We start from the raw sequence: 26,167 nt of genomic DNA, 5'->3' as shown, positions 1-26,167 counted from the left end.
GCCCGCGGACCGTGAGCCCCAGGTCCTCCACCGCCGGGCTGCGGCCACAAATAGGCTTATGACGCCACAAGAGAGCGCCCTCCCACTATCCGAGTTAGCGATTAGTGTGATAAAAAACCCAGGTTGACCCTTCCCCCTCGCAGCGCAGAAGCAGTAACGCTGTGTCGTCAGCACGTCTGCCGGAGAGGAGAGGAGAGCCGTGGCGGGGCGTGGTCAGCTACGGAGTCGGTCTCGCGAGGCTTTCCTGCGTTTCTCTGTTCACGGTTGGATTAGATCCTAAATTGTTGGATTCGTGTTCCTAGTCTTCGCGTACCTGGGTTCCCGGGCTGCTGCCTGGACCCTTCCGCAGCTGTCCTCGATGTATCACAACAGCAGCCAGAAGCGGCACTGGACGTTCTCCAGTGAGGAGCAGTTGGGGCGCCTCCGGGCCGACGCCAACCGCAAGTTCAAGTGCAAAGTGGTGGCGAACGGGAAGGTTAGTGTGAGCCCCGGGCCCGCGCGCCCGCGCCTTCGGGCTCAGCCCCGGCGTTCGTCGGCCTCTGAGTCAGTGTTGAGAGCCCCCGAGCACATTCCTGGAGTTGCGAAGACCCGAGTTCAAATTCAGACTCATAGGCAACTATGTGACCCTGGGCGAGTCATTTCTCCACGTACCTGACACAATTGCCCCGCCTATTAAATGGAGATAATTACCTCTCTCTCCCAGAGTTACTGCGAGGATTAAATAAGACTTTTGCAAAACACTTTCCGTACCTTAAAGCGCTGTAGAAACATTGGAATATTGGCTAGCTAGCATTACTTTTGAGATATAAGAGCTGGCAAGCATCTTAGAGATGTCCAAACCCAGCACTACCAAACTGGAATGGAAGCTCAGAAAAGTTAAGTGACTTTCCTCGAATTACGGAGCTTGGACTCACGTTCAAGAATTCTTATTCCCATCTACATTCAGGTTATTTTACAGAGGGTTGGGGATTTTTTTTTATCTTAAGGGTTGTGCCTGTTAAATTGGCATTGAGTCAGTTCTACACTGGAAGAAGTGACTCGAAATTGACACCAAGTTAAGTATTTTAGATTGTGGGATTATATAGTATTTTCCTTCCATAAGAGTAGACCATGGACTGCCACAGCAGGAGGAATTCATTACCTTGTGACCTACCAACTATTGAAGATTTTTATGCCTGTTTAGTTTGTTGTTAGGATAGCAGGAATCAGTTAAGTATGTGTTAAGGCCTTACCATGACAAGCAGGTACTAGATGTGGAGCATCTAAAAACAAAATTGAAACACCCTGCCCTTTCCTGGATCCCTAACCCTAAAAGGAGACTGCCTACATGTACAAAAAGTGATAAGTAACCTTGAGGGGAAATCACACTGAGCTAGGAGGACTAGAAAGGGCCTTATGCAATTGGTAGTACTTGAGCTGAGTCTTTAAGGAAACCAGGGGCTTCAAGATGCAGAAGTAAAATGGGAGCGCATTCCAGACATGTGTAAAGGCAAAGGGATGGAATGTTATATGTGAGAAACAGCAGAAAGATCAATATGGTTGAAGTCTTGGTAGGGTGGTTGTTCAGTCAAGTTCAACCCTTTGTGACCCCTTTTAGGTTTTTTTTTTGTTTGTTTTTGTTTTTGGCAAAGATACTAGAATGGTTTGCCATTTCCTTCTATTCATTTTACCAGTAAGGAAACCTTCAAAGAGATCATATATCTAGTGTCTGAGGTCAGATTTGAACTCAGGAAGATGAGTTTTCCTTACTTGACTCTGGGTACTCTATCCATTTAATAGAGTAAATGAATGAGTAGTTTCACCCCCAAAGTAACCTGTAATTAAGTCCTATGTCCTACTCCCTCCATGTCAGATACTTACAGGCATGGTCACACCACTTTTCATTATTATTCAGAAGTATTATTGTACTTTCCTAATTGGAAACACTTTCATTCCCCTCTCTCTTGACCATTATCACCTATTATTCTAAGATATCTTTCCTATGCTCAACCTTTTAAACCCTATTCTTTGCCCCCATCAAGCTCTCTAGTCCCTCAATACCTTCTCAGGCCATTTCCCTTGCTCTGACTTCATTTTTTCCCCTCTCCAGCCAGTAGTTAGCCTTTTCAATTCCACAGTCTACTGCTATAGAATGCCTTATCCATTTGTCCTATTGCCATTTAGCCATTTATCCCTGGATTACCCTCCACTATTTACCTCTGCTTTTTACCCAGTAACAGCTGACTTCAATTGCAAAAAGTCTTCACAACTTTTCCTGACTGGATACCATTAAAATTCATGTTAAACTGAACTTTCACTGAACTGAACCTTCACCGCCCCAGGGCAGTCCCTTTATTCTTTCTTAATTGATTCCTTATCTTGTTCCCCACAAAAGCTAAAAAAAAGTCCTGATTTGAACTCCCTCTTCCCTTGAGTGAGTTATACTGTCCAGGTTTCCTAGGCAAACAACAGTGAGGTCATCACAATGGCTCTGCAGACCTTCAGTTTGATAGGCAGCCTCTTCTCTCCTGCACTTTTCTTTGAAGTCTCCCAAACATTGAGCTAGCTCTCCACAGTGTGTGCATCAACCACTTCATCTACTGTATTTTCCTGAAAAGTAGTAGCTCTACCTCACTTAACCCCATTTAATGTGAGTCAAAAGATATCACCCATACTATTATACTATTTTATTATTTTACTCCTACCTCAAAGACCTGTAATGATGAAGGTGATGAAGTAGCAGATAAGGATTTCAACAGGAAAAACTGATTTAAAATCTTTTTCAGACACTTCTGTAAAATGAGGAGTTTGAATCAATGACTTTGTAAGGTCCCTTTGAACTCTAATCAAGTCTGATCTATATCCTGTGCTTTTTCTACTATACCACATATTCTCTTTGCTTAGTAGCAAAACTGGTATTTGTTGTGAAGGAAAAATATGGGATTAGGTAGTGCCTCTAAGTTTATTGGGCTGTATGCAAATTTCAATTTTGGTTCTGTGTAAAAGAATACTAGATGTTTTGATTGAATAAAGTTATTTAGTAACTTTTTTTCTTAAAGGTTTTGGCAAATGATCCAGTCTTTCTTGAGCCTCATGAAGAATTGATCATCTGCAAATATTATGAAAAAAGACTATTAGATTTCTGTTCCATATTTAAGCCTACAATGCCAAGATCTGTGGTGGTAAGTTATGATCACGGTAGGTGAAGTATATTGGTTAAAAAACAAACTTAATTGAGTCAGACAGTTCCTAAATTCTAAATTATCCAAACCTAGCCTTTTTAAAATAAACACCATATTCTTTGCTCACTAGACAAAATAATCTCTTTTCCATATACTTAATGTTATTTATGTGCTCAGCCATAACAGATAAGGTTACAGGTATTTTGATTTATGAATTATCTTTGAACTCTTCCTAAAACTTGGAATTCTCTTTTTTCTCCCAGTACCAAAAGTTTTTTTCCTGATCCAGACCATGTTTCTCATCCACCCTTTGAAAGGTGTAATTCTCTGATACTATTTGTACCTAAGATCACCTATTTGTTTGGGTGTATGTATTTTTGTAAATACCTATGTATTTATGGAAACCATTCTATGCCTATTTACAACTCAGCCTGGTGATTTTGCCCCCTCTGCATCTAGAGTAATGGTGATTAATATATGTTGATTGATTGATACTAATCCTTCTCAGTTAAACTCGCTTCTGGACAGTGACTACAAAGTTATATCCACTTTACAAATGGAGACACTTGGGCACATTGAAACCCTAAAGCAAGTTGAAAAAAAAAAAGCATGTGTAGTGTTTTATCTCTAATGAACAACATGCTATTTCTTTAGAATATACTGAATAAAAGTATGTGGACATACTTGTTCATGTCTTCCTGACTCCAGACCAGTGCTCTGTCCACTGAGCAATCTCACTAAAATAAATTACTGTAGATACATAGTAAGGATAAGAGGAAGACTGTGGACTGTATAAATTCATGTATTGTTTTAAAGACAGTCATTGGTTGGCTATGGGAGCTTCTAGTTATTCAGAGATTTTTGTTATTATGGCACTGCATTCCAAATCCATTTTTACCAATCAAAACCCTTAGCTAATTTGGGATGTTTTATTTTAAAAGATAACTTAGTTACAAATAATTGACTAGAATAATTATTTTCCTTAACTTAGGGTACAGCATGTATGTATTTCAAGCGTTTTTACCTCAATAACTCAGTGATGGAATATCACCCTCGGATAATAATGTAAGTAATGAGCACAGCACTTTAAAAAATTTTATTTGTTTTAATTTTGGAAAAGGATGTTTTGTTTTGTTTTTTTACTATAAAGGTCATAAGAGAGATTGAATTTTCCAACATAAAATTTTTAGGAGTTTTAAATGTATGGATTTTTTTTCCTTACAGGCTCACTTGTGCATTTTTGGCATGTAAAGTAGATGAATTTAATGTGTCCAGTGCACAATTTGTTGGAAATCTAAGAGAGAGTCCTCTTGGACAGGAAAAGGCACTTGAACAAATTTTGGAATATGAACTCTTACTTATTCAGCAGCTTAATTTCCACCTTATTGTGCACAATCCTTACCGGCCATTTGAGGGTTTTCTCATTGACTTAAAGGTAAGTCTTAAATTCAGAAATAAACTAATACAATGTTTTGTTTGTAATATGGCACTAATATGAAAAGATACTACTTAAAACTCTTTTTAAATTATCTTTTAATTAAAAACATAGAAGCATTAACATCTCTTAATTAGGGCTACTTAAACTATATACAAATTAGGGATTCTCTCTGATCCTTACAGTGAATCTGCTTTCAGATTTTCCAACATTATACAGTTATTAAGAAACATTGGAAGAACCTTATAATATTAAAGCAAGGGTAATAAACCAGCATTTAAAAGAAAACTCTGTATTGTATTACATAGTGCAATTGTACTGCATTTGGACTAAATTTGGACTAAATTGGACTAAAATTAAGGATCACAAATAATCTCAACTTTCAGATATACTAGATAATTACTTATCTAATTACCTTTTTGCTACAACTGATAGAACATGTTGAAGGGATGCACCTTGGAATTATCCTGGGAGCAGTCTGAATCCATCAAGCAATAGCTTATCTTAGTGCCTTAACTTGCTCTCTTAGAATATGAGAGGTTTCTTTTTCCTCAAGTATTCTTTCTACTTTAATACCTACAATCCTGAGAAAAATCTTGTTGGTTCCCTGGCCTATTGAAATCAACCCAAGTTTTAGTATTTACTTTAAAGTCATGGGTTGACCATGATAGTTATCCATATCTTCAGTAGATTTCCTAAAAGTAGTCTTTTTTGGCATTTGGAAAGAATTGGGAAGTCTTCATCAGTCTAAGATTAATTTTAGGGCACTCCATAGAGGCCAACTTTAAGGTAATAGGAACATCATTATTCAAATGACCACTTAACAAATGCTTAACTAACTAGTCAGTTTTGGAGTCAGGAAAACAAATTCATATCCTACCTCTTAATACTTATGCTTTGTGTGACCTTGAACAAATGACTTTTCTATCTGAAATTAGTTTTCTCATTTGGAAAATGAGGATAATAATAGGACCTAATTGTGAAACTTATGTAAAGTACTTTGCAAATCTTATAGCACTAACTATCTCTGAACTTTTGTATTTTATATACCATGGAACTCTTCTAGTCTGTTGTGTTGGGCAAGGGGCAAGTATCATAGAATAAACAACTATATCAGTACCTTTGGTGGTACATGGTGGCTTTTACCCATTTGTTCCTTTTAATGTAACATAAAGGGAGAGTAAATGGAAGTAAAGGATCAATTGTTTTATATGTGGTATTTCTTTTAGGGGCCGTATAATGCCTACTTTTTTTTTTAACTCTTACTTTCTGTCTTACAATCAGTACTATGTATTGATTCCAAAGAAGAAGAGCAGAAAGGGCTAGGCAATGGGGGTCAAGTGTTTTGCCCAGAGTCTGAGGTCAAACATCTATCTTTCAAAAACAGTCTCCTAAAATAATCCTTTTCAGAAGAAGCCAATTTCTCAAATTATTCATCTGTTATAAGTAAAATATTTTATAAGTATTACATGTTGGCCTTTTTTTTTTCTGCTTTAGGGAGTAATAGTGTAGAAAACAAACTACTGAAGCATTTACAGACCTTAGTAATGTTTGTTCTTTGCAATTTTCTAATAAAACATACAGTTTTACATGGGAAATTTATTAAATTACTTTTCGTTGTTAAGCAAAAAATGGTGCTTCTTTAATAAGTATTTTCCTTTTAATATGATCTAAAATAAATGAATCCCTGCTCTTTTCTTTTTAGACTCGTTATCCAATACTAGAAAACCCAGAAGTTCTAAGGAAAACAGCCGATGACTTTCTAAATAGAATTGCTTTGACAGATGCTTACCTTTTATATACACCTTCACAGATTGCTCTGACTACCATTTTATCCAGTGCTTCTAGGGCTGGAATTAACATGGAAAGGTATAATTTGATTTTATGTTCTAGGTACACTCTTTGTCATTTTATTTACCCACTTTTTTAAGTAAAGTACTATTTTAAAATATCCCTGAGTTTGAGGGTTGATCTAATAACACATTTTAAAACAGTGGAACAAGCAATTAAGTGATCAAATTTTTTTCCAAAGTTTTCTTTAAAAATAAGAAATATTCTTTGATCCAAGTTAATAACAGTTCAATCTAAAGCCAGTATGGACAAAGCTTATAATAGGTTTATGATATGGCATATGTAGGAATTTATTTCAGTCTATTATCTAGGGTTTTAGGAGCAGTATAGCATATGTAGATTAAATAGAGGCAACTGAGTGGTGTAGTGGATAGAGTACTGGGCTTGGAGTCAGGAAGGCCTGAATTAAAATCCAGTTGTAGAAATTCAATAGCTGAGTCACCCATGGCAAATCACTTAACTTCACTGTGCTTCTGTTTTCTCATCTGTAAAATGGAGGGATGATGATAAAGCACCTCTTTTCCCAGGACTTTTATGAGAATCAAAAGTGATAATCCTTGTAAAGTGCTAACAGAGTACCTGGAACATAGTAGGCACTTTATAAATACTAGATATTACTGTTATTACATTCATACATTCTGATTATCCTGAGAAGAAAGCACAAAGGGAACTGATTGGAGTTTGAGCAAAACTGCCTAAATGTTATGACATGCTTCATTCCACAGTAGCATTCTCTCTCTTCTGCAGAGGGAAGGGAAGTATATTTTTTAAATTTCTTTTTCAAGGACAAATCTGATCATTCTAATTATACAGCATTCAGTTGCATGGTTTTTGCTTTTAATTTTTGGTGATTCTGTTAGCATTACCATGATCATTGTGTATAATTGTTTTCCTGGTTCTGCTTATTTCTCAATTTCTATCAGTTCGTATATGTCTTTTCATGTTGCTCTGAATTCTTATTTATCAGACTCTTATTACATTAATGTTTAGCCATTTCCCAATCAGTGGGCATCTATTTTGTTTCTATTTCTTTGCCTCTGCAGTAAGTACTGCTATGTATATGGAATTTTTTTTTTCCTTTAACCTCTTTGAGGTATTTGCCTAGCAATGGGATCTGTGGGTAAAAAAGTTAAGGACATTTTAGTTCTTTCCTTCACCTAATTGCAAATGGCTTTGCAAGACAGTTCAACCAGCTCACAACATCTCTAGTATAGAGTATATTAGTGTGCCTTTCTTTCCATAGCTCTTCCATCAGACTATTTCTGTCTTGTGTCATCTTTGCCAGTTTGCTGGTTGTGGAAGATCAAACCTCTGAATTGTTTTGATTTACCTTCCTCTTATTGTTAGTGATTTAAAATAGTCCTTTGTATGGCTATTAATAGTTTTAAATATTTTTGAGAACTGTTCATATTCCTTGACCATCTAATTTATTGGAGAATCTTTCTTAGTTTTGTATATTTGTGTTAGGATATATCTTAATCTTACACTCTTATAAAAGGTACCTGATGTAAAGATCCCCCTCTCACCAATTTATTAGCTTTTCTTCTTATTCTAGTTGCTTTAATTTTGTTTACACAAAGGCTTTTCCATTTTCAGCAATAAAAATTCATGTTTCATTTTTTTGTGATTACTTCTGTCCTTTGGTTAAGAACTCTTACTATTACTGTTAAAAGTATTTGATTTGGCTCTCTTTAATTTTGTTGTGGTATGATTTTTAATATTTAGATCATATATTATCCATTTTGAAATTACTGTAATATATGGTAGAAGATGTCTTTCTCAGGCTACTTCTACAAGATAATATGTTCCATATTCCAAGTGATTAACTCATAAAATTGAGGAATATCTGAATGTTCGGTTCCACTAATCAGTGCTATATGGAATTTGGAAGGAAAATGCTATATGTTATAAACTTTATTTTTTTTAATACCCAATGAAAATATGATAGAACTTTAAAAAATTATTTGATTTATAAAGTTTATTGGGGTAGGGGGGATTAAATAGCAAAAATGTTCTAGTTACATCATTCCTCTCCTTTGTATGTTGTTTTTCTTCTATTATCCACTACCATGTTTTCAAAGAGTTGGTCTTTTTCCTTAATGTTTTTCATTCTTTCCTGTCATATTCTTTAGATCTCTATTTATGCTTTATTAGTCTGCCTTGGGCTTTTTGGCTTACCTGTGTTTAAGCTTTTATTTTTATAAGTTACAACTTAATCATTTCAAAGAAGTCACAGTTGATGTTTAGTTATAAAGCATTATAAATTCTAATTAGCCTTGTATTCCTGAGCAGAAAAAAAAAATAAATTCCAGCTGGGATTATGTTAAGTAGTTGTTTTTTAAATAGCTTCAGATCCTTTTAACCTTGAATGTCAAATTCAGATGTTTCTGGCCATTGACATGCACAGTGCAGTATGTAAGAGACTCAGTTTTCATTGGGCAAATGAATAAATGCTCTGAAGGATTAGAAATGATAGAGGAAAAAAGTAAGGACAAAACCTAATATTCTTAGTGTTTCACTTTTCTCTTTGCTAAGATTTACAAAATATAAAAGCTATAGATAGCTGCAAAAGATTTCAGACTATTAACAGGGTAGTAATAAATTTGGTAAGGTAGTAAATAGAAATCTGGCTTTGGTGTCAGGAAGACTTCGGTTCAAGTCTGGAACTGGTTATGTGAACGTGGGCAAATCACTTAGCTTTGTCCCATAAGCCTATCATAAAAATTACCAATCTGTAATTGTAGAGGGAATCTCCTCCACCCTGATGAAATGACAGTCTATTACCAGAATAACTTAGGTCCAAGATAATCTTGGTGCATTTTATTTCTGCCTCTTAACATTTTGAGTTATTTTAATAATATTGGAAGGCCTTTTTTTGCCAAGAACAGAAATTGATTTCTTACAGTTGCTATAAATATTTGGACTATTAGAAGCTATATACCAGCATTACTTTTCTGATATTCCAAATAACATAGCATAGTGAAGATTGTAAGAAAATAATGGTACATTTGCCCACCATCATGAACACAATAGATTTTGTTTCTCACACATACATGGTTCTTTTCAATAATAGTTGCAAATTATTACCCAAAAGATTAGTCTGCAATTTTATCTTTTTTTTCCTTTTTTTTAGTTATTTATCAGAAAGTCTTATGCTGAAAGAGAATCGAACCTGTTTGTCACAGTTATTAGATACAATGAAATGTAAGTAAATCATTTAAGAAACTTTTTGAAAAAATTGCTCATGTTAAAAGGTAGTATCTTAATCTTAACTTGACTATATTTTTCTCAAAGCATTGTGTTTATTTCCTGCGACAATACTTAAATTAGATTTGTAATGATTATATTGCAGGCATAAACTATATATTTGTGGCAAACAAGACACATAAAAAGAAACATTTTTCATTGCAGATATTAAACATGGAATTCACTTAAGAGATTATACATGCTAAAAATACAGGGTTTCCCAATAAAATTTAAGCTAAGGCTTAATTTGCACTAAGACTATTTGGACACCTTATATAAGTTATGTTTAAGATTAATTTTAGTTTGCATAAATCCATTGAATCAAAATCTCAGAATTCAGAGGATTCTCAGAGGTTGTTATGTGCCTGAATAAGAGTTCTTTCTACTTTACTTCAGGAAGTAGACATCTATCCCCTTCATAGAAAAAAGAACTTTATACTTCCATAAGGCAGCTAATTCTATCTTTGCGTGACTAATTGTTAGGAAGTTTTATTATGTTAATCAAAATTTGTCTCTCTTGTACTTTAATGCAGTGGTCCTATTTCTATCATTTGGGGCCAAACAGAGTAAGTTTAATTTCTCATCCACATGAGTCTTTTAAGTTAACATGACATTAAGCTGGGAAGGCCAAGCTACTATATTGTATAATAGACTCCAAAAAAGATTATTTGACTGAATCTAGTGGAATTAAGTTTAATAAGGATAAATGTTGAGTCTTGCACTTTTGAAGTCAATTTTTGAATCCTGGTACAAGATGTTCTGTCCTGTTTTTCTGAAGAAAATCTTTGAGGGGTCTATCAGTCAACAGTATAATGTGGTAGCCAACAAAAATTATCACTATCCTGAACTGCATTAAAAACCAGAGCTTTCAAGAGTAAGGAGATAGTCCTTGTGTACTCTAATCAAACCCAGTGGTACCATAGTTTGGGAAAGATATTGATAAACTAAAGAATTTCCAGAGGAAGGAAGTCTAGATGAGGAAGGTCTTTTGGACATTTGAATATCTGTTGAAGAAACCAGAATGTGTATATAACCTAGAGAAGAGATTTGATAGCCTGTGTTCAAGTACTTGAAGGACCTTCTTATGTTTTGCTAGATTTCAAGGGCCAGAACAGGACTAGTGGGTGAAAATTGCAACAAGGTAGACTTGGGATCAGTTTAGGAAAAATTTGCAAGGAAATCGGCTATCAAAAAGTAGAAGGAGCTGCCATGGGAGGCAGTGAATTCCCCTTCACTGGAGACTTTTAAGCAGAGGCTGGATGACCAGTTGTTAGGGTGTTATAGGTATTCTTTTTTAGATATTGTAGTAGATGGCTGCTACAATTCCTTCTAAAATTTCTGATAAATACTTTAAGGTACCTATCATGTTTTCTCTTGCCTGGGCTTAACATCTTTATATGCCACAATCTCTACTATGAATAATATACTTCCTAAAATTTGACCTTTGATAGCTACATGATAGAGAAAGGCCCTATATCTATAGGGGATATGTACTAAGACCTACCACACAGATGATTGAAACCTTGTGTGTAAAGAAATACCTGCTGACCCCAGAGATACATACTCTCTCCTCTCCTACCCCTAGGCTTGGTGCTCTGTAGTCCCACCCACACCCTAAAGAAGTGAGAGCAAATTAAAAGAGACTACAGCAGTCAGAGATATTTGAGGCATTTCCTACACCTAGGGTAAAGAGAAGTCCTACTGTACTCCAATAGTAGTCTTAACTAAGGCAGCATATAGTTAGACTGTCTTCATTCTAAATTTTCTCTCTCTCTCTCTCTCTCTCTCTCTCTCTCTCTCTCTCTCTCTCTCTCTCTCTCTCTCTCTCTCTCCCTCTCTTTCTCTCTCTCTCTCTCTCTCTCTCTCTTCCCCTCTCTCCCCCCCTCTCTCCCCCTCACTCCCCCCCTTCTTCTTTTTCTCTCTCCCCACATTATCTTTTACTACTTCAAGAAGGCAGATATATTTTCAGACATGACCACATACATTTGGGTTAATCATTCAGCAAGCATTTATCAAGGCTCTATGATGTGCCAGGCACTGTGCTGGTTGCCAGGGTATAAAGACAAATTGAAAATCCCCTGCCCAAAAGGAGCTTGCATTAAAATCCCATTAGTTTTAATATTGTGTCACACTTAGAATTCATAATTGAACTTTCCTTTCCCTGAAATCCCTAGATATTTTTTCAGAACTGCTGTCTAAACATGCTTCCCTGCCTGTGAGCCCCCATCCCCTCTCCCCAGACAGCAGAGGAAGAAAGAGCTCACAATGATTGGGCTGCTGGGTGGAGGAGCAAGCATGTGAACATTGTCCTTGGGAGCTGTGGAGGGGGAATTGGAGCAGCCCCCTCAGGCATGTGGAGGCATGTGTGCCATGATGGCTCTACACTGTCAAAATTTTTTTAAATTTCTATCATCCACAGTATTGGCTAGCTCCTCGTTTTGTGTATCATATATAAATTTATCTATATCTTCAGCCAAGTCAATAATAATCAATGTAGGGCCAAGAATAAGTCCCTGAAGCATTTCACCTCAGATTTTCTTATATACTGCCTTTTGGCCTATTTGGATTTGGTTATTCAAGTGGTTTCCAGATATGTGTGTTTATTTTATTATATACCCTACATTCTCCACCTTGTCCACAAGCATAGTATGACAGATTGGGACATGCTTTACTTAAATTGGGGCAACTACATCTATTAGGGAACAGGGAAGGGAAATAATTGGATTTAAATAGTTCTCCCTCCCTCCTAGTAGTTTTTTAACTTGTAAAGAGGTTGGGAAACCAATTGTCTGATTTTCAGAAGAAATGACTAATTTCAGGCCCTGTTATTTGTTGACCCCTCTATTAATATGAACTTAGAATGATAGCAGTTAGCTTGTCCTTCAGAGGTCTTTTCTGTTTTGAGATGAAGCCATCCCTCCACACCTAAAGAATCCTCCAAAATTTAGGATAATGACTCAGGTTGTTGGAGCAGTTGGAGAAGGAGAAGAAATAAATTGTTCTAGTCTTTATTCATCCAGCCTTTATTAAGATCCTGCTATGCTTAAATTCCTATGTGAGATACTTTAGACCTCTCCAAGATGAATGTGAGCTCGTGTGAATGAAAGGGAAAGAGTAATGAACCCCACCTGGAATCATCTAGTCCAAATTCTCTATCTGGGAAACTCATAACTGTGGGAAACTGAGAGACTTTAAACTTTGTTTTTCTCTGGGATTGAAGCTGAGAGACCTTGCTGAATTTTGTAAAGAAGAAGAAAGATTTTGAACTGCTGTTGTCCTCCATCTCCCTATCTGTCTAAGAGTCACACTTGTGACTTCCCAAACCCTCAATTTTACCTCATTTAGATTAGGGAAATCCTCATCCCTCTTACCTCAGTTTCCCATCCTGTTATCCCAATAAACCCCTTGACTGAGAAAGCAACTAGAGTATTTTTATAGTTCACTCAGGGAGGGAAGAAGCCTAAGGCTTCAAGAAGTTTGGGAGGTGAGGGAGGCCAAAAGGAGAGGGTTGGTTAAGGGAGAGGGTGAGGGAGGAAGGAGATTAGGAAATAGATTGATCCATCAGTGATCAGTAGGGATCAATAGGCAGAACCTCAGAACAACCCCAGAGCAGTCCCTTGTGTATCGGTATCCCTGTGTAGCCTCTTTATCACAATTTCTTCTACCTCCAAGTGTCATACTAGGGTCCTGGCTTCATAATTCCCTTCTAACCATTTCTGAATATTTTGGCTTAGCTCCAGTTTCTATTGTCTTTTTCATTTCCCTCAAATCAGGTGCTTGTAGTGAGGACTTCAACTTGCAGTGTGAACTGCAAGTAGATTTCTTGTGCCTAGTTTCTTGATTATGTTTGTCTCTGTTAGTACTCTCCTGTTTCTTTTTAAAGAAGTAGTTTCTAATCAAATGTCCTTTACGATGGCAAAAGAAACACTCCCTCCTTTCTTTTTGCCCTGATCTTGCCTGGTAACTAGGTTTCTGAGAAACAGGTTTTGTGTATGTTCTGACTGTGTTCAAATTTTTAATTTCTTCTATTTCCTTCTGTTTCAAATCTTTTTCAGTCCTCTCTAACTTTTCCTTAAAGTCTTTAACTTCCTTGTTCTGATCTGAACTATTTTCAAGTAGGTAACCTGCAGCCTCTCTCAATTCAATTAGGGAAACTGAATCATATTTAGGGAAGTAGTTCTTAAAAAATGTCCTCAAATTGGGTGTACATCCCTTCAGAAATTGTCTACATACATGGCCAGCTGGCTCATCATTATCTGCTTCTAAACCTAAGATTGCCTCTTGTGACAAGGAAATCACTTTAAAAGACTGATATATATTAATTTAAGGTCGCCAAGGAATTCAGCTATGTAATTCCTAAATGAAAACTCAAGTCAGCAGTCAACCTTTTATGGAGTTTAATTACAAACAGGAGGAAGAAAGGAATTAGAGATAGAGAGAGAGGGGGAGAGAGAAAAGGGAAAGAAGGGAATAGGGCTTAAATACCCCCTCTGTTTAGGCTGGGCCAAAAGGCCCAAGCCCTTAGATAGCTGGGGCAAAGAAAAGAGATCAGTCCCTATTACTCACGTGACCAAAATGGAGAAACAGTCTCAGAGGCCCCCACCTTCAGCTTCCTTCAGAGCAAGCTTCTCAGAGCACACTCCAACCACTCAGCCAAACTCCTCAACCTCTTCCCTGAGTCTTCAGACCCCCCTATCTTTAAGGAAACCATCCAAGTTCCCTCCCCTCAGTTCTCACATCTACCAATCACTGTCCATCAATTTCCCTGTGCCAATGGAGGCTCTAGCTTAACCCAGGACCGCCCAGAGGTCTCTGGCTTTGCACATGTCTGTTGAAGGTCATATTTTCAAATAATTAAATCTTTGATCCTTTGCTACAGCCCTTTCTAAATCCTGTTAACCTGAGTAGGGTAGAGATTGGAATAATTAAATTTTGATCTATGCTGCAGCCCTTCCTCAATCCTGTTAGGACTGAGTAGGGTGGAGATTGATTCCAAGTATCTCCATTGTATCAATTCTAAAATCAATCATGACTCAAAGAAATTCCTGTTCTATGCTTAAGCATAGGTCAAAGTCCTTTCCATTGTTCAGCAAAAGGTTTCTGTCCTAAAGTAATCTTAAGAAGGGAGGAGGAGGAATCTCCCATGCCAATGGGGTTCACATTCCAATAGACTATCAGTAAGAAATTTTCCAAGTATAAAATTTCTCAATGGTGAAATTTCCAACATTTATAAGTCTAAGGAATTTTAAGGTTTACACTCTGCCATTTCTGACAGACAGTCTATGTATGTGGCAGGATGTTCCCCTTTTTCCTGCCTAACCTTGTCAAATTTGGACCATGCACTAGGTTTGGAACAGCATTGCTTAATGGCTTGAAGTAAATCCTCTCTGCACTGCTAAAGGTATGACATGCAGGTTGGATTGGTGAAATCCATATCCATTATTTGATCTACGGTGGGTCAGCTGGTCAAATTGTCCTCAGACCTAGTTCTTTCCAAAAATTGCCTTTTTTCATGGGAGCTGAAAAGTTCTGATAAAAGAAATTCAACATCATCGAAATCTGGATCAAAGATCCAAAATGTTCTCTTCAGCTACTTGTGGGCTTTAATGTGGGCTTTAAAAGGATTGTCCACAAATTTTGGAAAGTGACGTTTAATGGACTCAAGTTCCTAAGGAGTGAATTGTCTATGGGCTTTAGTGTGAATAACACCAGCATTAGTTGTTAGCTTGGTGACTTCTTTCAATGGGCATATTTTCTCAGGGTCACTAGCAGCCTGGTTCTCATTTCCATTGCTACCTTCCGTTTCCTGAGGTGCATTCTCAGTTTGCCCATTGTCCTTGCCCATAACTAACGATCTAAATCCTTTTCCTTAATGAGTTGTTCAAATACTGCCTTAATCATCTTGTCTAAGTTGTTGTCAATGGCTATAACATTCTCTGCCTTAAGGGGAACCATGAATCTGAAAACTTTCCTCACTTGGGTTAAAGTCTGCAACACAGCCATGAAGAGTACATATACTTGTGCTAGGACTTGCCAGAGAACTAATTCATTTTGAAAAGGCAATTGTAACACATTGTCCAGTTTCCTACATAATCCACAGTTTCCACCACCATTTGAGTCAGTAAACCCAAAAGCAAGCGATGGCTGCCAAAACCACCACACCAAAAACTACTTGTTTGAACATCTTTACTATCTTTCCTACCTCTGGGACTGTTGGATACAATCAGACTAAGGATGCCACTTGAAATAGAATAATAAACTGGATGGAAACTATTACTGATTGAAATAGTGAGGGTAAACTGAGAGGAACTGTTTCTTCTTACAATAGAGAGGGAAAACTGAAGGGAAACTGTTACTCTTTGCAATGACTGCTGTTCTCTGACTGTGACTAGAGAGAGCTGCTAAGGGAACCTGAGGCTGCTTATCTGTAATGGAGGTAGGAATAAGAAATGCTGTGGGATGCCACCACACAGGGATGCTGGTACATAGGGGACTGCTCTGGGGTTTGCTCTAGGGTTCTGCCTATTGATCTCTACTGATCACTGATGGATCAATCTATTTCCTAACCTCCTTCCTCCCTCACCCTCTCCCTTAACCAACCCTCTCCTTTTGGCCTCCCTCACCTCCCAAACTTCTTGAAGCCTTAGGCTTCTTCCCTCCCTGAGTGAACTATAAAAATACTCTAGTTGCTTTCTCAGTCAAGGGGTTTATTGGGATAACAGGATGGGAAACTGAGGTAAGAGGGATGAGGTAAGAGGATTTCCCTAATCTAAATGAGGTAAAATTGAGGGTTTGGGAAATCACAAGTGTGGCTCTTAGACGGTTAGGGAGATGGAGGACAACAGCAGTTCAAAGTCTTCTTTCTTCTTCTTTACAAAATTCAGCAAGGTCTCTCAGCTTCAACCCCAGAGAAAAACAAAGTCTCTCAGTTTTTCTTGGCCAGCTCAACTCTTAAATAGACCACCAACTCAAAAGCCAAGTTTCTTTTTCTTATCAGCTTTAACTACCCAGAGTCAAAGAGACAGAGACAAAGTCCAAAAGCCAAGTTTCTCTTCTCAGTGTGGCCAGCAAAACCCCAACTGCCATTCCTGGGAACATTCCATTGGAACCTTTTTTCGATTGACAACTAGGTTTCCAGCCTTGGTCCTTGCATTTTGGCCCACAAGTTCTGCAAAACCTCTCTCTCTTCATGTCTCTATCACATCGATTTTTTTTCTCTTTTCTGAACCTGGTTTTCCAGCCTGGAAATCAAGGTTCTTAAACTACACAAGTTACTGCTCAAAGAATATCAATACTCAAAAATATTTATATTTAATAAACTCTAGTTAACAAATATTTATTAACCGTTTACTATGTACCAAAGACTGTGCTAGGCCCTGGAGGAGATAGAAAGTTTAGAAATAAGGAGCAGACCACAGCCTCATGGAATGTCTGTCTAGTAGAGGCAAGATACATAGCTAGGTATAATAGACCGTATTATATGGTATGTTCTTTGGAGAAACACAGAAGTCCAAAAGAGAACCAACAATTATAAATAATAGGGATAAAACAATTTGATTCATTCAACAAATAACTGAGTGCCTTATCATGGGGCACCAGACATAAAAAGAAAAAAAATAGTCCCTGCCTTCAAGAAATTTATAGTATACTAAAGTTATAATATACATACGGATTATTATTAATTCAAGATACTTTGAAGAAGGAACAAGCACTAACACCTAGAAGTATCAAGAAAAGCTTTTTCTTAGGATTCCAATGGGTAGGGATGATGAAGTATGTTTCAGAATGGAAGACAGCTTATTTAATTACATCATTATAAGAAATGGAATTGTCAAAGTCAGGGAACAATACGATTAAAATGTAAAGTACCTCAAAGGGAATAATAAACCTGTGAAGATAGAAGCCAAATTGTGGAAGGCCTCTGGTGCCAGGCTAAAAAGTTTGTATTTTATCCTCAAGATAGTAGAAAGTGACTGAAGAAAATTTTTGAAATTGTAGCAATATGGGCCCAGTGGAGAGTGGATAATGGGAATTTATAGTGGTCCCATGTTGACAATATTTACGTGATTTCCTCCCAAAATGGTCAACACCTTGGGTTAGAGAGAAGAGGGTAAACATAAAAGGGCCAAGAATTAGGTGGCAGAGAATAGTGTATAATTAAGCTAATTGTGAGAGAGGGAAAGAGAAGCTAGAATATGGACAGATGGATGGACAGACTAGAGGTCATAGTGATAATTAAAAATAAATTTAAGAGAATTCAAAATGGAGGGTGAGAAAGGCAGTAATTATGATCAGTTAGAAGATTTTGAGTTTAAGTTTATAAAAGATCTAATAAGAGTGATAGTCAGCCGAAACTTACCAGTCTCTACATCTTCATGAGATATAAGATGTAAGTACTGAATAACTTTTCTTCCAAGTTCTTCAGACTTTATACTACATTGACCTGGTGCAATATAGGTTTTTTTTGAACATCCTTAAATTTTTTAAGTTTAAAATTAGTTGAGAATGGGTATTAGTATGATATTATTAGCCTCAGCAAAGCCTTATATTGCTGAGAATGTTCTTATTAAATTATAGATATAATATTAAATTTTGTATGTAAATATAATATTTTGTGCCTTGTTTACTACTGATCTTGGTTGAAGTTGGAACTTTTGCCTAGATAGGTCAAATTAAGTTGTAGGTCTTTAGTTGTACCACTAGAGGGTTCACTTTGAAAGTGAACTATGATTTTGATTCTTTGGATTTAGGAATCATTGAAAGAATTGTAAAATTGGAAAGGACTTAAATGATGATTAGGCCAACATTTTCTTTTTAGAGAGGAAGGGAATAGAACTTTTTGTTCTAAAATGTCTTGTTTTTTTCACACCAAATATGTGTATGTATATATATATACGGAATATAGGTGTGAAACTTGAAAATACAATATATTCTTAGAAATAAGACATTTTTTTAAAATTACATCATCAAAATTGTCTTCCTAAAGAATGTTTGACTTATGATAGTGACTTAATTGAATGTTTTATTCATTGTATAAATGAATGATAAACACGTTAAAATCCATATGGAGAGAGAGAGAGAGAGAGAGAGAGACAGAGAGAGACAGAGAGAGACAGACAGACACTCTGGAACAGGAACTGAATATAGGCCTAGAGATTCTCATACACAATTAAGAGATTTTTTTTTCACTTAAGAGATTTTTTTTTCACTCTAGCTAGTCTTCTTGGCAATATAAAAGAATTTTATTACCCATAGTTATTTGCCTTTATTCTAAACTGTATTTTTTGTTTGCCTTAGAACTTTTTTAACTCCTGATAAAATTACTACCTTTTACTTGAAAGGTGTAGGGGATATTCTTCCCAATCTTATTTTTCCACATACATTCTTTGGGAGAAAGAACCTTCTCTCCCAGATTGTCATCAGTGCATGATGGATGTTACTAAGCTGCTGGGCTATTATTTTCTATGCATAAAGAATGCCTCATCCTTTCAGTAGGGTGTGTGCTTTGATTTTCTTTTAGTAATAAGTTTACATTGATCCTTTCACTCTTACTCATTATATACAGCATTTACAAACTAAGTAACCAGTGTCAGGAATGCAGTCTGTGGCGGTGGAACATACAATAGTAGTTAATTAGCTTGCATTGGATTTAAACCTGTGATCCTGAGATGACTCACCTGAATACGAGGCACTTTATAGTGCATTAATATGCATTAAATTGTGTTGAAAAATGAACCACAGAATATATGAATTAGAAATCTTTTATAAAGGTGGAAAGGACCTTAGAGATGTATTTGTTCTGGATTTTATCCAGATCCCCTATTTTACAGATTAGCAACCTGAAACCCAGAAAATTAATATGTCCAAAGCTACACAGCTAGTTAATGATGAAGGGAAGAGCTGAATTCAAATTTACTGATTCCTGGTGGTCCTTCCTGCACCTTGTGATCCTTTGACCTCCTGTACCTGTAGGCCTATGAGGCAATCCTATAGGCCCATTCCTTCTACCCTTGGGGAACCTTTGGGTAGTTCTCCAGTTGCTTCCCGAGTAGAGCCGAAAAGAACATCCTTTGCTCAGCACATGTATTAAAGACGGAGCAGAGAAGTAGCAGTATTGGTATATTAGGAGAAGAGCTTCAAACCAAAGAAATGTTAATAGGAATTGAAATAAGTATTGGGGAGTGGGGCACAGAGCATGCATGCTCCATACCATTGTTTTCAAGGGATAAGTTTAGATCCATAATTCAGCAAGAACTCTAAAATAATATCCTAATATCAGTTGTGTATATGTAATATAAACAACTAAAATTTAGTCTGTGCAATAGTTACTAAACAATCATTTTCTATTTCATGATATTGACAAAAATAATGTAATTTGTTGGATTTTGATATAGTTTGAAGTATATTTGTTTTTTGTTTTGACAAGTGTGCATGTGATATTTTGGAAACAATTCTAAGAAAGATTTTTCTTTTCTCGTTTCTGGCAATGGGATTTCTTGTGTTTAAGTTAAATGCTTTCATATCTCCTTAGGCATGAAAAACTTAGTAAAGAAGTATGAACCACCAAGGCCTGAGGAAGTTGCTGCCCTCAAACAGAAACTAGAGAAGTGTCACAGTGCTGAACTTGCATTTAATATAAATGCGTAAGTCAGTATAAGAATATTCATTAGGAACAGATAAGGTCTACTTTACTCTTAAAGCAATCATTTATATTTCTTGTAAATTGGTAAAAGCATGGGCCAGGATATAAACTATTACAGTTTTTAGGCTTTCTGTATTTTCCAGAGGTTCTGATACAGGGCTACTTTTATACAACATCCCTTTTGGAAGGAAAGTGGTACAAGTATACCAAGATAGAATTATTTCTGATAGCTTTTCTGCCTACATGTACTTTCTGGAAAGAGAAATTCTGCAAAATTTTCTTTTGTGGAAAGATTAGGGAGATAATGGAGTGTCTGTCATTGATTTGGATGTTGAGTTTTAAAGTCTGCTGTTAATGCATGATCTTTGCAAAACAGAATCTTTTCAAACATCACTTTGTCATTATAGAAGAAGGCCAAGTGTGGGGGATTGGTTTGGGACAAGGAATGATAAGATTGTCATAATAAAACATGCAGACACATTACATTTCTGAAATATTTTAGGTGGGATTCTTAATTTAGAATAGAGAATAAGCTTTCAATCTAATTACAGTTATTTGTTGGATTTTAATCACTTAATTTGAAATTATTTGGGTTCCTGATCACATCAGCAGTAATGAATATTTGCTACATGGATAAAAGCCGATGGAAACATTGTTGAAGTGAAAGGCAAAACAGGCTTATTATTCTCAGATCATGTATGTGTGACTGACTTTTATTCACTGTAGTTATGAGTTGGAGCAAATTTATGACACATTAAAAGATTGGTGAAGATAGATGGAGATTATATATGTGTATGTATATATATTGTGTGTGTATGTGTGTGTGTGTGTATATATATATATACACACATATATTTCTATATATGAGTGAGAGACAGAGACGCTGTAGTATCTGTGACCAGAATTTTTCAGAATTCTCAAATTCAGCCCAGAAGTTCAAACTTGTAGCTTTCTTCATCTGCTTTTTAATGGCTAGAAAAATAGAGAGAAGGAATTGCAGAAAAAAATACAGAGCAATCTCAGAAGACTATTTGCAGCATTGAGTAGAACCTCTCCTAAATAGATTATATAGTGGGCTTAAACAACTTTGCCATTAGGTACTCTTATGTTAGTTATCTTAGCTTATAGAATTGAATTGACTGCTCCAAAGCACAGAATAGCTAATTCACACTTACTCATTTTTACTTTGAAGACTTATTTTTTTTTACAGGATTATTGTACATTTTACTCATAGACATATTGGGATAAGACATAAAGTAATTTTGTTATCTTACTGAAGTCTTAGAAGTATTTTTCCTTTACTTCAGAAAGAAGAGGAAAGGTTATGAAGATGATGAGTATGTCTCAAAGAAATCTAAGCTGGAAGAGGTTAGTATATTCTAAAGGCGAATTGATATCCTAAAAATTATTCGCATGTAATGCAACTCTTTTCATGCTCTATGGTTTTGATGCCAGGTAAGACTCAATAACAAAACCACAAGCAAAGGGGGAAGGATATGAGTGCTTATTTTAATATTTTTTTTTATTGAGTATCTCCCACACAACATACACAAAAAGAACATTTCTATATAGAGAATAGGACAGGGAAAGTAGAATATATGTGGAACCAAGAATCTGTTTTGTACAATTTGCTTTTTTTTAAAGTACATGTTAAATTCAGCATGTAACTTTCAAAACTGCTCTGCTTAGCTCTTTCCTCAAGATCACCTTGTACCTCTGTGCATTTAAAAAACATTTCATTGACTTTTTTCTTTCCTTCCCAAAAATTCTTATCTCCATTACAAAAAGGGGGGGGAAAAGATAAAGCCTTTGGAACAAATAAACCTGGTCAAACAAAATAAAGCCACACGTCCACCAAAAAGGAATGTGTCTTGTTCTGTACTATAAGTCCATTACCCAAGTCACAATGTGTGTATATTTTTTAAGCCATTTTCCCCCTCACTTTTTCTTATAAGTTTCCTCACACATTTTTGTGTTATGTCACTTCAGGACAAGAATTTTGGCCTCAGCTGCACATGACCCAAAGCTAGTAGGTTTTTATTTTTAAGTTCTTAGTATTAAACACATCTGATAAACTGTATTTTCATCAGTTTTCTGGTAAATAAAGTTAGATACTTATTATGTTGTGAAAAAGCAGCATGGCCTGGTGGCTAGAAGGCTGGTCTGAGGGTCAGCAAGATCAAAGTTCTCTGACACACACTGGGGGAGTCACCCTCACTTATCAGTTGCAGAGTAGATGCCAGTCTGCTTGTGTAGCTCCTTACAACTATGAAATCACAGGTCCATGTTAAAAAAATCATGTGCCAGGGAGTCTGATGATTTTATTGGTATAGGGAAGTCTGGAGAGGAAACCTGAATCTATAAATGCAGATTAGCCAATGTTCAACAACTTGAAATTACAGAGAGCTTCCTGACACATTTAGAGGTTAAGTTATTTGCCCAAGATCATGCCTCTAGTCAGTGTCTGAGGATGGATTTGAATTCCAGTCTTTCTGACTCCAGCTGCTGCCTCAATAAATGGTAGTAGTTCATTTTAACCCAACAAAAAGCCTTGAAGGGAGCATGCTAAAAGCTGGCACTGCAGAGATAGGTAAATGTAATAATTAAATAAACCCTGTTAAGAAGCTTATAATCAAATAAATTGGAAGGAGCTTATTTGAGATATATTGCAAAGTTAGGAGGGGCAAAGACTTAATTATCAAGAAGTTGGATGTGGGAGGTGAGGAAAAGGAGAGACTAAGCTCGGTGGTATTAGCAAGAAGATATTATTGAAGGGAAAATTAGGACAAAGGGCAGTTTTTTATGGGTAGAAACTGAATTGTTTCTACCCATAGATGTTGAATTTTAGCTACCTAACAAGAAGTTGGGAAAAAGTGACCAGAGTTCTTGGGAGAAGTTGGGAGTAGATATATAGATTCGATCAGATGCATAAAGGTGACAATCAAAGCCATGGGAACAAATAAGTTTATCAAAGGAGAGACTGCAGAGAAAGTAGTTAAAGGCCCAGGACAGATTCCTAGGAATACCCACATTTAAAGGGCAAAAAACAGAATTAAGGATCTACCAAAGGAGAATGAGCAGTAGTAATAGAGAAAGAGCCAATATTGTATAATACCGAGAAGGCCAGAAGAGAAAAATAGTAATCAACAGTATCCTGTGCCCAGATGAAAGGGTGAGTTGAGCAGTTGATTTAATAGTTGGGAAGTTCTTTGATTTTCTTAGGAACAGAAAAGGAAAAGGCATAAGGGGAGAAAGCCAGAAAGGGCAGAGGAGACAGAAACAGAAGTTAAATTATTCTATGAATATACTGCCAATCAACTGCAAAAAAAGGAAGTAAAAGAAACTTATTTGACCCAGCAAAGAGGCATCATGTAATAGTGAAGAAAGACTTCAACCAGCTAGACTTTTCCTGGAGTTATTCCTCAAAAGCTGAATAGCTAATATATAGACTTAATGATAAATTTATTCTTTAAAAGGTGGATAAATCTAAGAAGGGAGAAGCTTCTCCTCTGGATCTGATTCTCAGTAACTGGAAAATTGGTTAGGGAGGAAATGATGGGAACTTTTGAGGAAGTAACCACTACTTTAAAGTTTGTGAAAGAGGAAAGTTGAAAATGCGCCGAGTTGTATCCTACATTTGGAGAAAACAGAACTCAGTTCTTTAGAAGGAGGATGTATAGGAGCCCGTAGTCTAATTTAGGGGGCAGGGGTCCAGAAGGATGAGAAGCTCTCAAGAAAAAAAATGTTGAATACATAAAGAGAAACATTTCTACTAAGAAAAAAAAAGGGGAGAGTTGCCTTAAGGGCCCTATCTGGATGAACAGGTAACTCAGAAATCAAGTACAGAAGGTAGAGAAATAGAAAAGTATGTCATGATCTTAAAAAAAATATTAAGAATAAGAAAATCGGTTGTTTTGTATGCTTTTTATCTCTATAAAGGAAAGAGGATGCTTAGAAGTGTATGGGACAATAATGACAAGAATAGCCGTTCAGGTCTTCTATTTTCTTTGTGCAAGGATCATCTTAGAACCGAGTTGGGCAAAACACTTAATAGTTGATAGAGAATTGATACTTGAGCATAAATAATATAAAGAATCCAGCTACTCTTGATTAATTCTAGTAACCTTATTTTAAATTAACTGCATGAAAAGGTTACTGAAAGAATTGGATTGAGCCACTCTAGTGGCTTTGAAAGACCATGATAAACAAGGGAAATTATTGCAGGAATGAAGAGAGTAAATGTCCCAGTATTTAAAAAAATAACTAGGTCTTAGGTCTTAACCAATTCCTGGCAAAATTGGAGAACATATCCAAAAAAGTGGCTAGTAAACCATCTAGAAAAGGAAGTGGTTACTACAAAGATTCAACATAGCTTTGTGAAGAACAAGTTATACCAAACTGTCTTTATTTCCTTTTCTGACAGGGTTATTTAACTTGTAGATCTAGTTTATTTAGATGTTAGCAAAATAATTGCTAGTTTTTCAGATTCTAGTGGAAAAGATGGAGTTACCAGCTAGAGTTTGTAGTTAAGTAGATTGGAAGTCAATTGAATGGTAGGAACCAGAATCACATTAATAGTTTGCCCTAAACTTCTAGCACTATGGGATCTATGCTTACTTAGCATTACGCCCATTTAATTATCAGTGATTTAGATGGTCTTAGACTAAATATCAATTTTTAGATGAATTTAAAGCTGGTGTAGATAATTGGTACAATGAATACAAAGTTAGGATTCAAAAGGATTTTGACAGGCTAGAGAGCATTGGGTAAAATTAAAGATTGAATTTTGTAGGGATCTCTATGTTGCCTTCACCCTTGTGAGGTTGACTTTTTAAACTTTAATTATTAAGTATAAAATGGGGGAGGTATAGCTAGACAATAATTTACCTGAAAAGGATTTTGTAGTCTTAGTGAATTCTGTGTTCAAATAATTCAACCTATGGTATGTAAAAACAAATATAATGCCCAGGAGTAAAGAAGCAATAGTTTTACTCTGCTCTGTCACGTCAGTAAAATGTGACTAAGTTCTAGATACCCCATTTAAGGGCATTATTAGAAATTGTAAAATACCATGAAGAGAAAACTGCCGGAATAATGTTGTGGACTTGAATTCTTTCCAACTGAAGATTGGGTGAAGGACCTGGGAATATTTAGAAGCCTGAACAAAAGGCTTAGGATGAACATTGCTAGCTGTCTTAGAATATTTGAAAGCCATGGAAGGATAGATTTGCCTTTTTGGGGTGCCTTTAGAACATAAAAAGTACAATAAAATAGGTAGATATTGCAGGGGCAGATTTAGATATCATGAAAGGCAAAACTCATAATTAAAAATTTCCAATAATTAAAGCACTGCTTCAGGAAGTAGTGGGTTCTCAGTCACTGGAGGTCTTTTCTGCAAAGCCCGGATTACCATTTCTTGAAGGTTTTAAGAGATTCCAGATACAGTTTCAACTCTATAGTCATTTTTTCATTCAAATTTAGTGAGATCATTGTTGAATTTAAAATTTTCACAACTGTGTTGGGGACAACTATCTGTATCACATGGCACAAGAGTGAAGATTAGAGAAATTCCATTGTTTGCTTGATTTTGTAGTGAATAAGTTTGTTTCTTAAATGACCAATGTGCTCTTTTCTTTTTAGGAAGAATGGACTGATGATGATCTTATAGATTCTCTGTAACTTGATGGATGTTACCAAGTGTTATGTTGGAGCATTTAAAGTTGAACTGTAAAGTTTGCCACTTCCAAGGAGAAAGAATCCAAGTGATTATCTTAATTCTAAAGTGTACAGTGAAAATAATTCCCTCTAATTAAACGTTTTCTATTCCTGGTA

General features: G+C 36.2%; 1 protein-coding gene across 1 annotated transcript; it reads left to right on the top strand.

The window, feature by feature from the left end:
* On the top strand, window positions 1–26,167 carry CCNH (cyclin H). The gene is made up of 9 exons (XM_001362924.4): window positions 1–475; window positions 3,039–3,161; window positions 4,153–4,226; window positions 4,386–4,596; window positions 6,302–6,465; window positions 9,581–9,651; window positions 20,225–20,336; window positions 21,643–21,703; window positions 25,976–26,167. Exons 1-9 carry the CDS (start codon window positions 359–361, stop codon window positions 26,012–26,014), a joined length of 972 nt encoding a protein of 323 aa, XP_001362961.1. The 5' UTR covers window positions 1–358; the 3' UTR covers window positions 26,015–26,167.

This window comes from Monodelphis domestica, chromosome 3 (genome assembly GCF_027887165.1).
Source record: "Monodelphis domestica isolate mMonDom1 chromosome 3, mMonDom1.pri, whole genome shotgun sequence".
NCBI classification, from domain to species: Eukaryota; Metazoa; Chordata; class Mammalia; order Didelphimorphia; family Didelphidae; genus Monodelphis; species Monodelphis domestica.
Note: the sequence above shows the minus strand (reverse complement) of the source record. Positions and strands in the feature narration are given on the sequence as shown.

Bases quoted from the DNA above. Each gene is read 5' to 3' on its own strand.
- CCNH (XM_001362924.4), top strand. From the start codon at position 359: ATGTATCACAACAGCAGCCAGAAGCGGCACTGGACGTTCTCCAGTGAG. The intron at 9,652-20,224 runs GTAAGTAAATCA...ATATCTCCTTAG, and splicing joins GTTATTAGATACAATGAAAT to GCATGAAAAACTTAGTAAAG. The intron at 21,704-25,975 runs GTTAGTATATTC...TTTTCTTTTTAG, and splicing joins AGAAATCTAAGCTGGAAGAG to GAAGAATGGACTGATGATGA.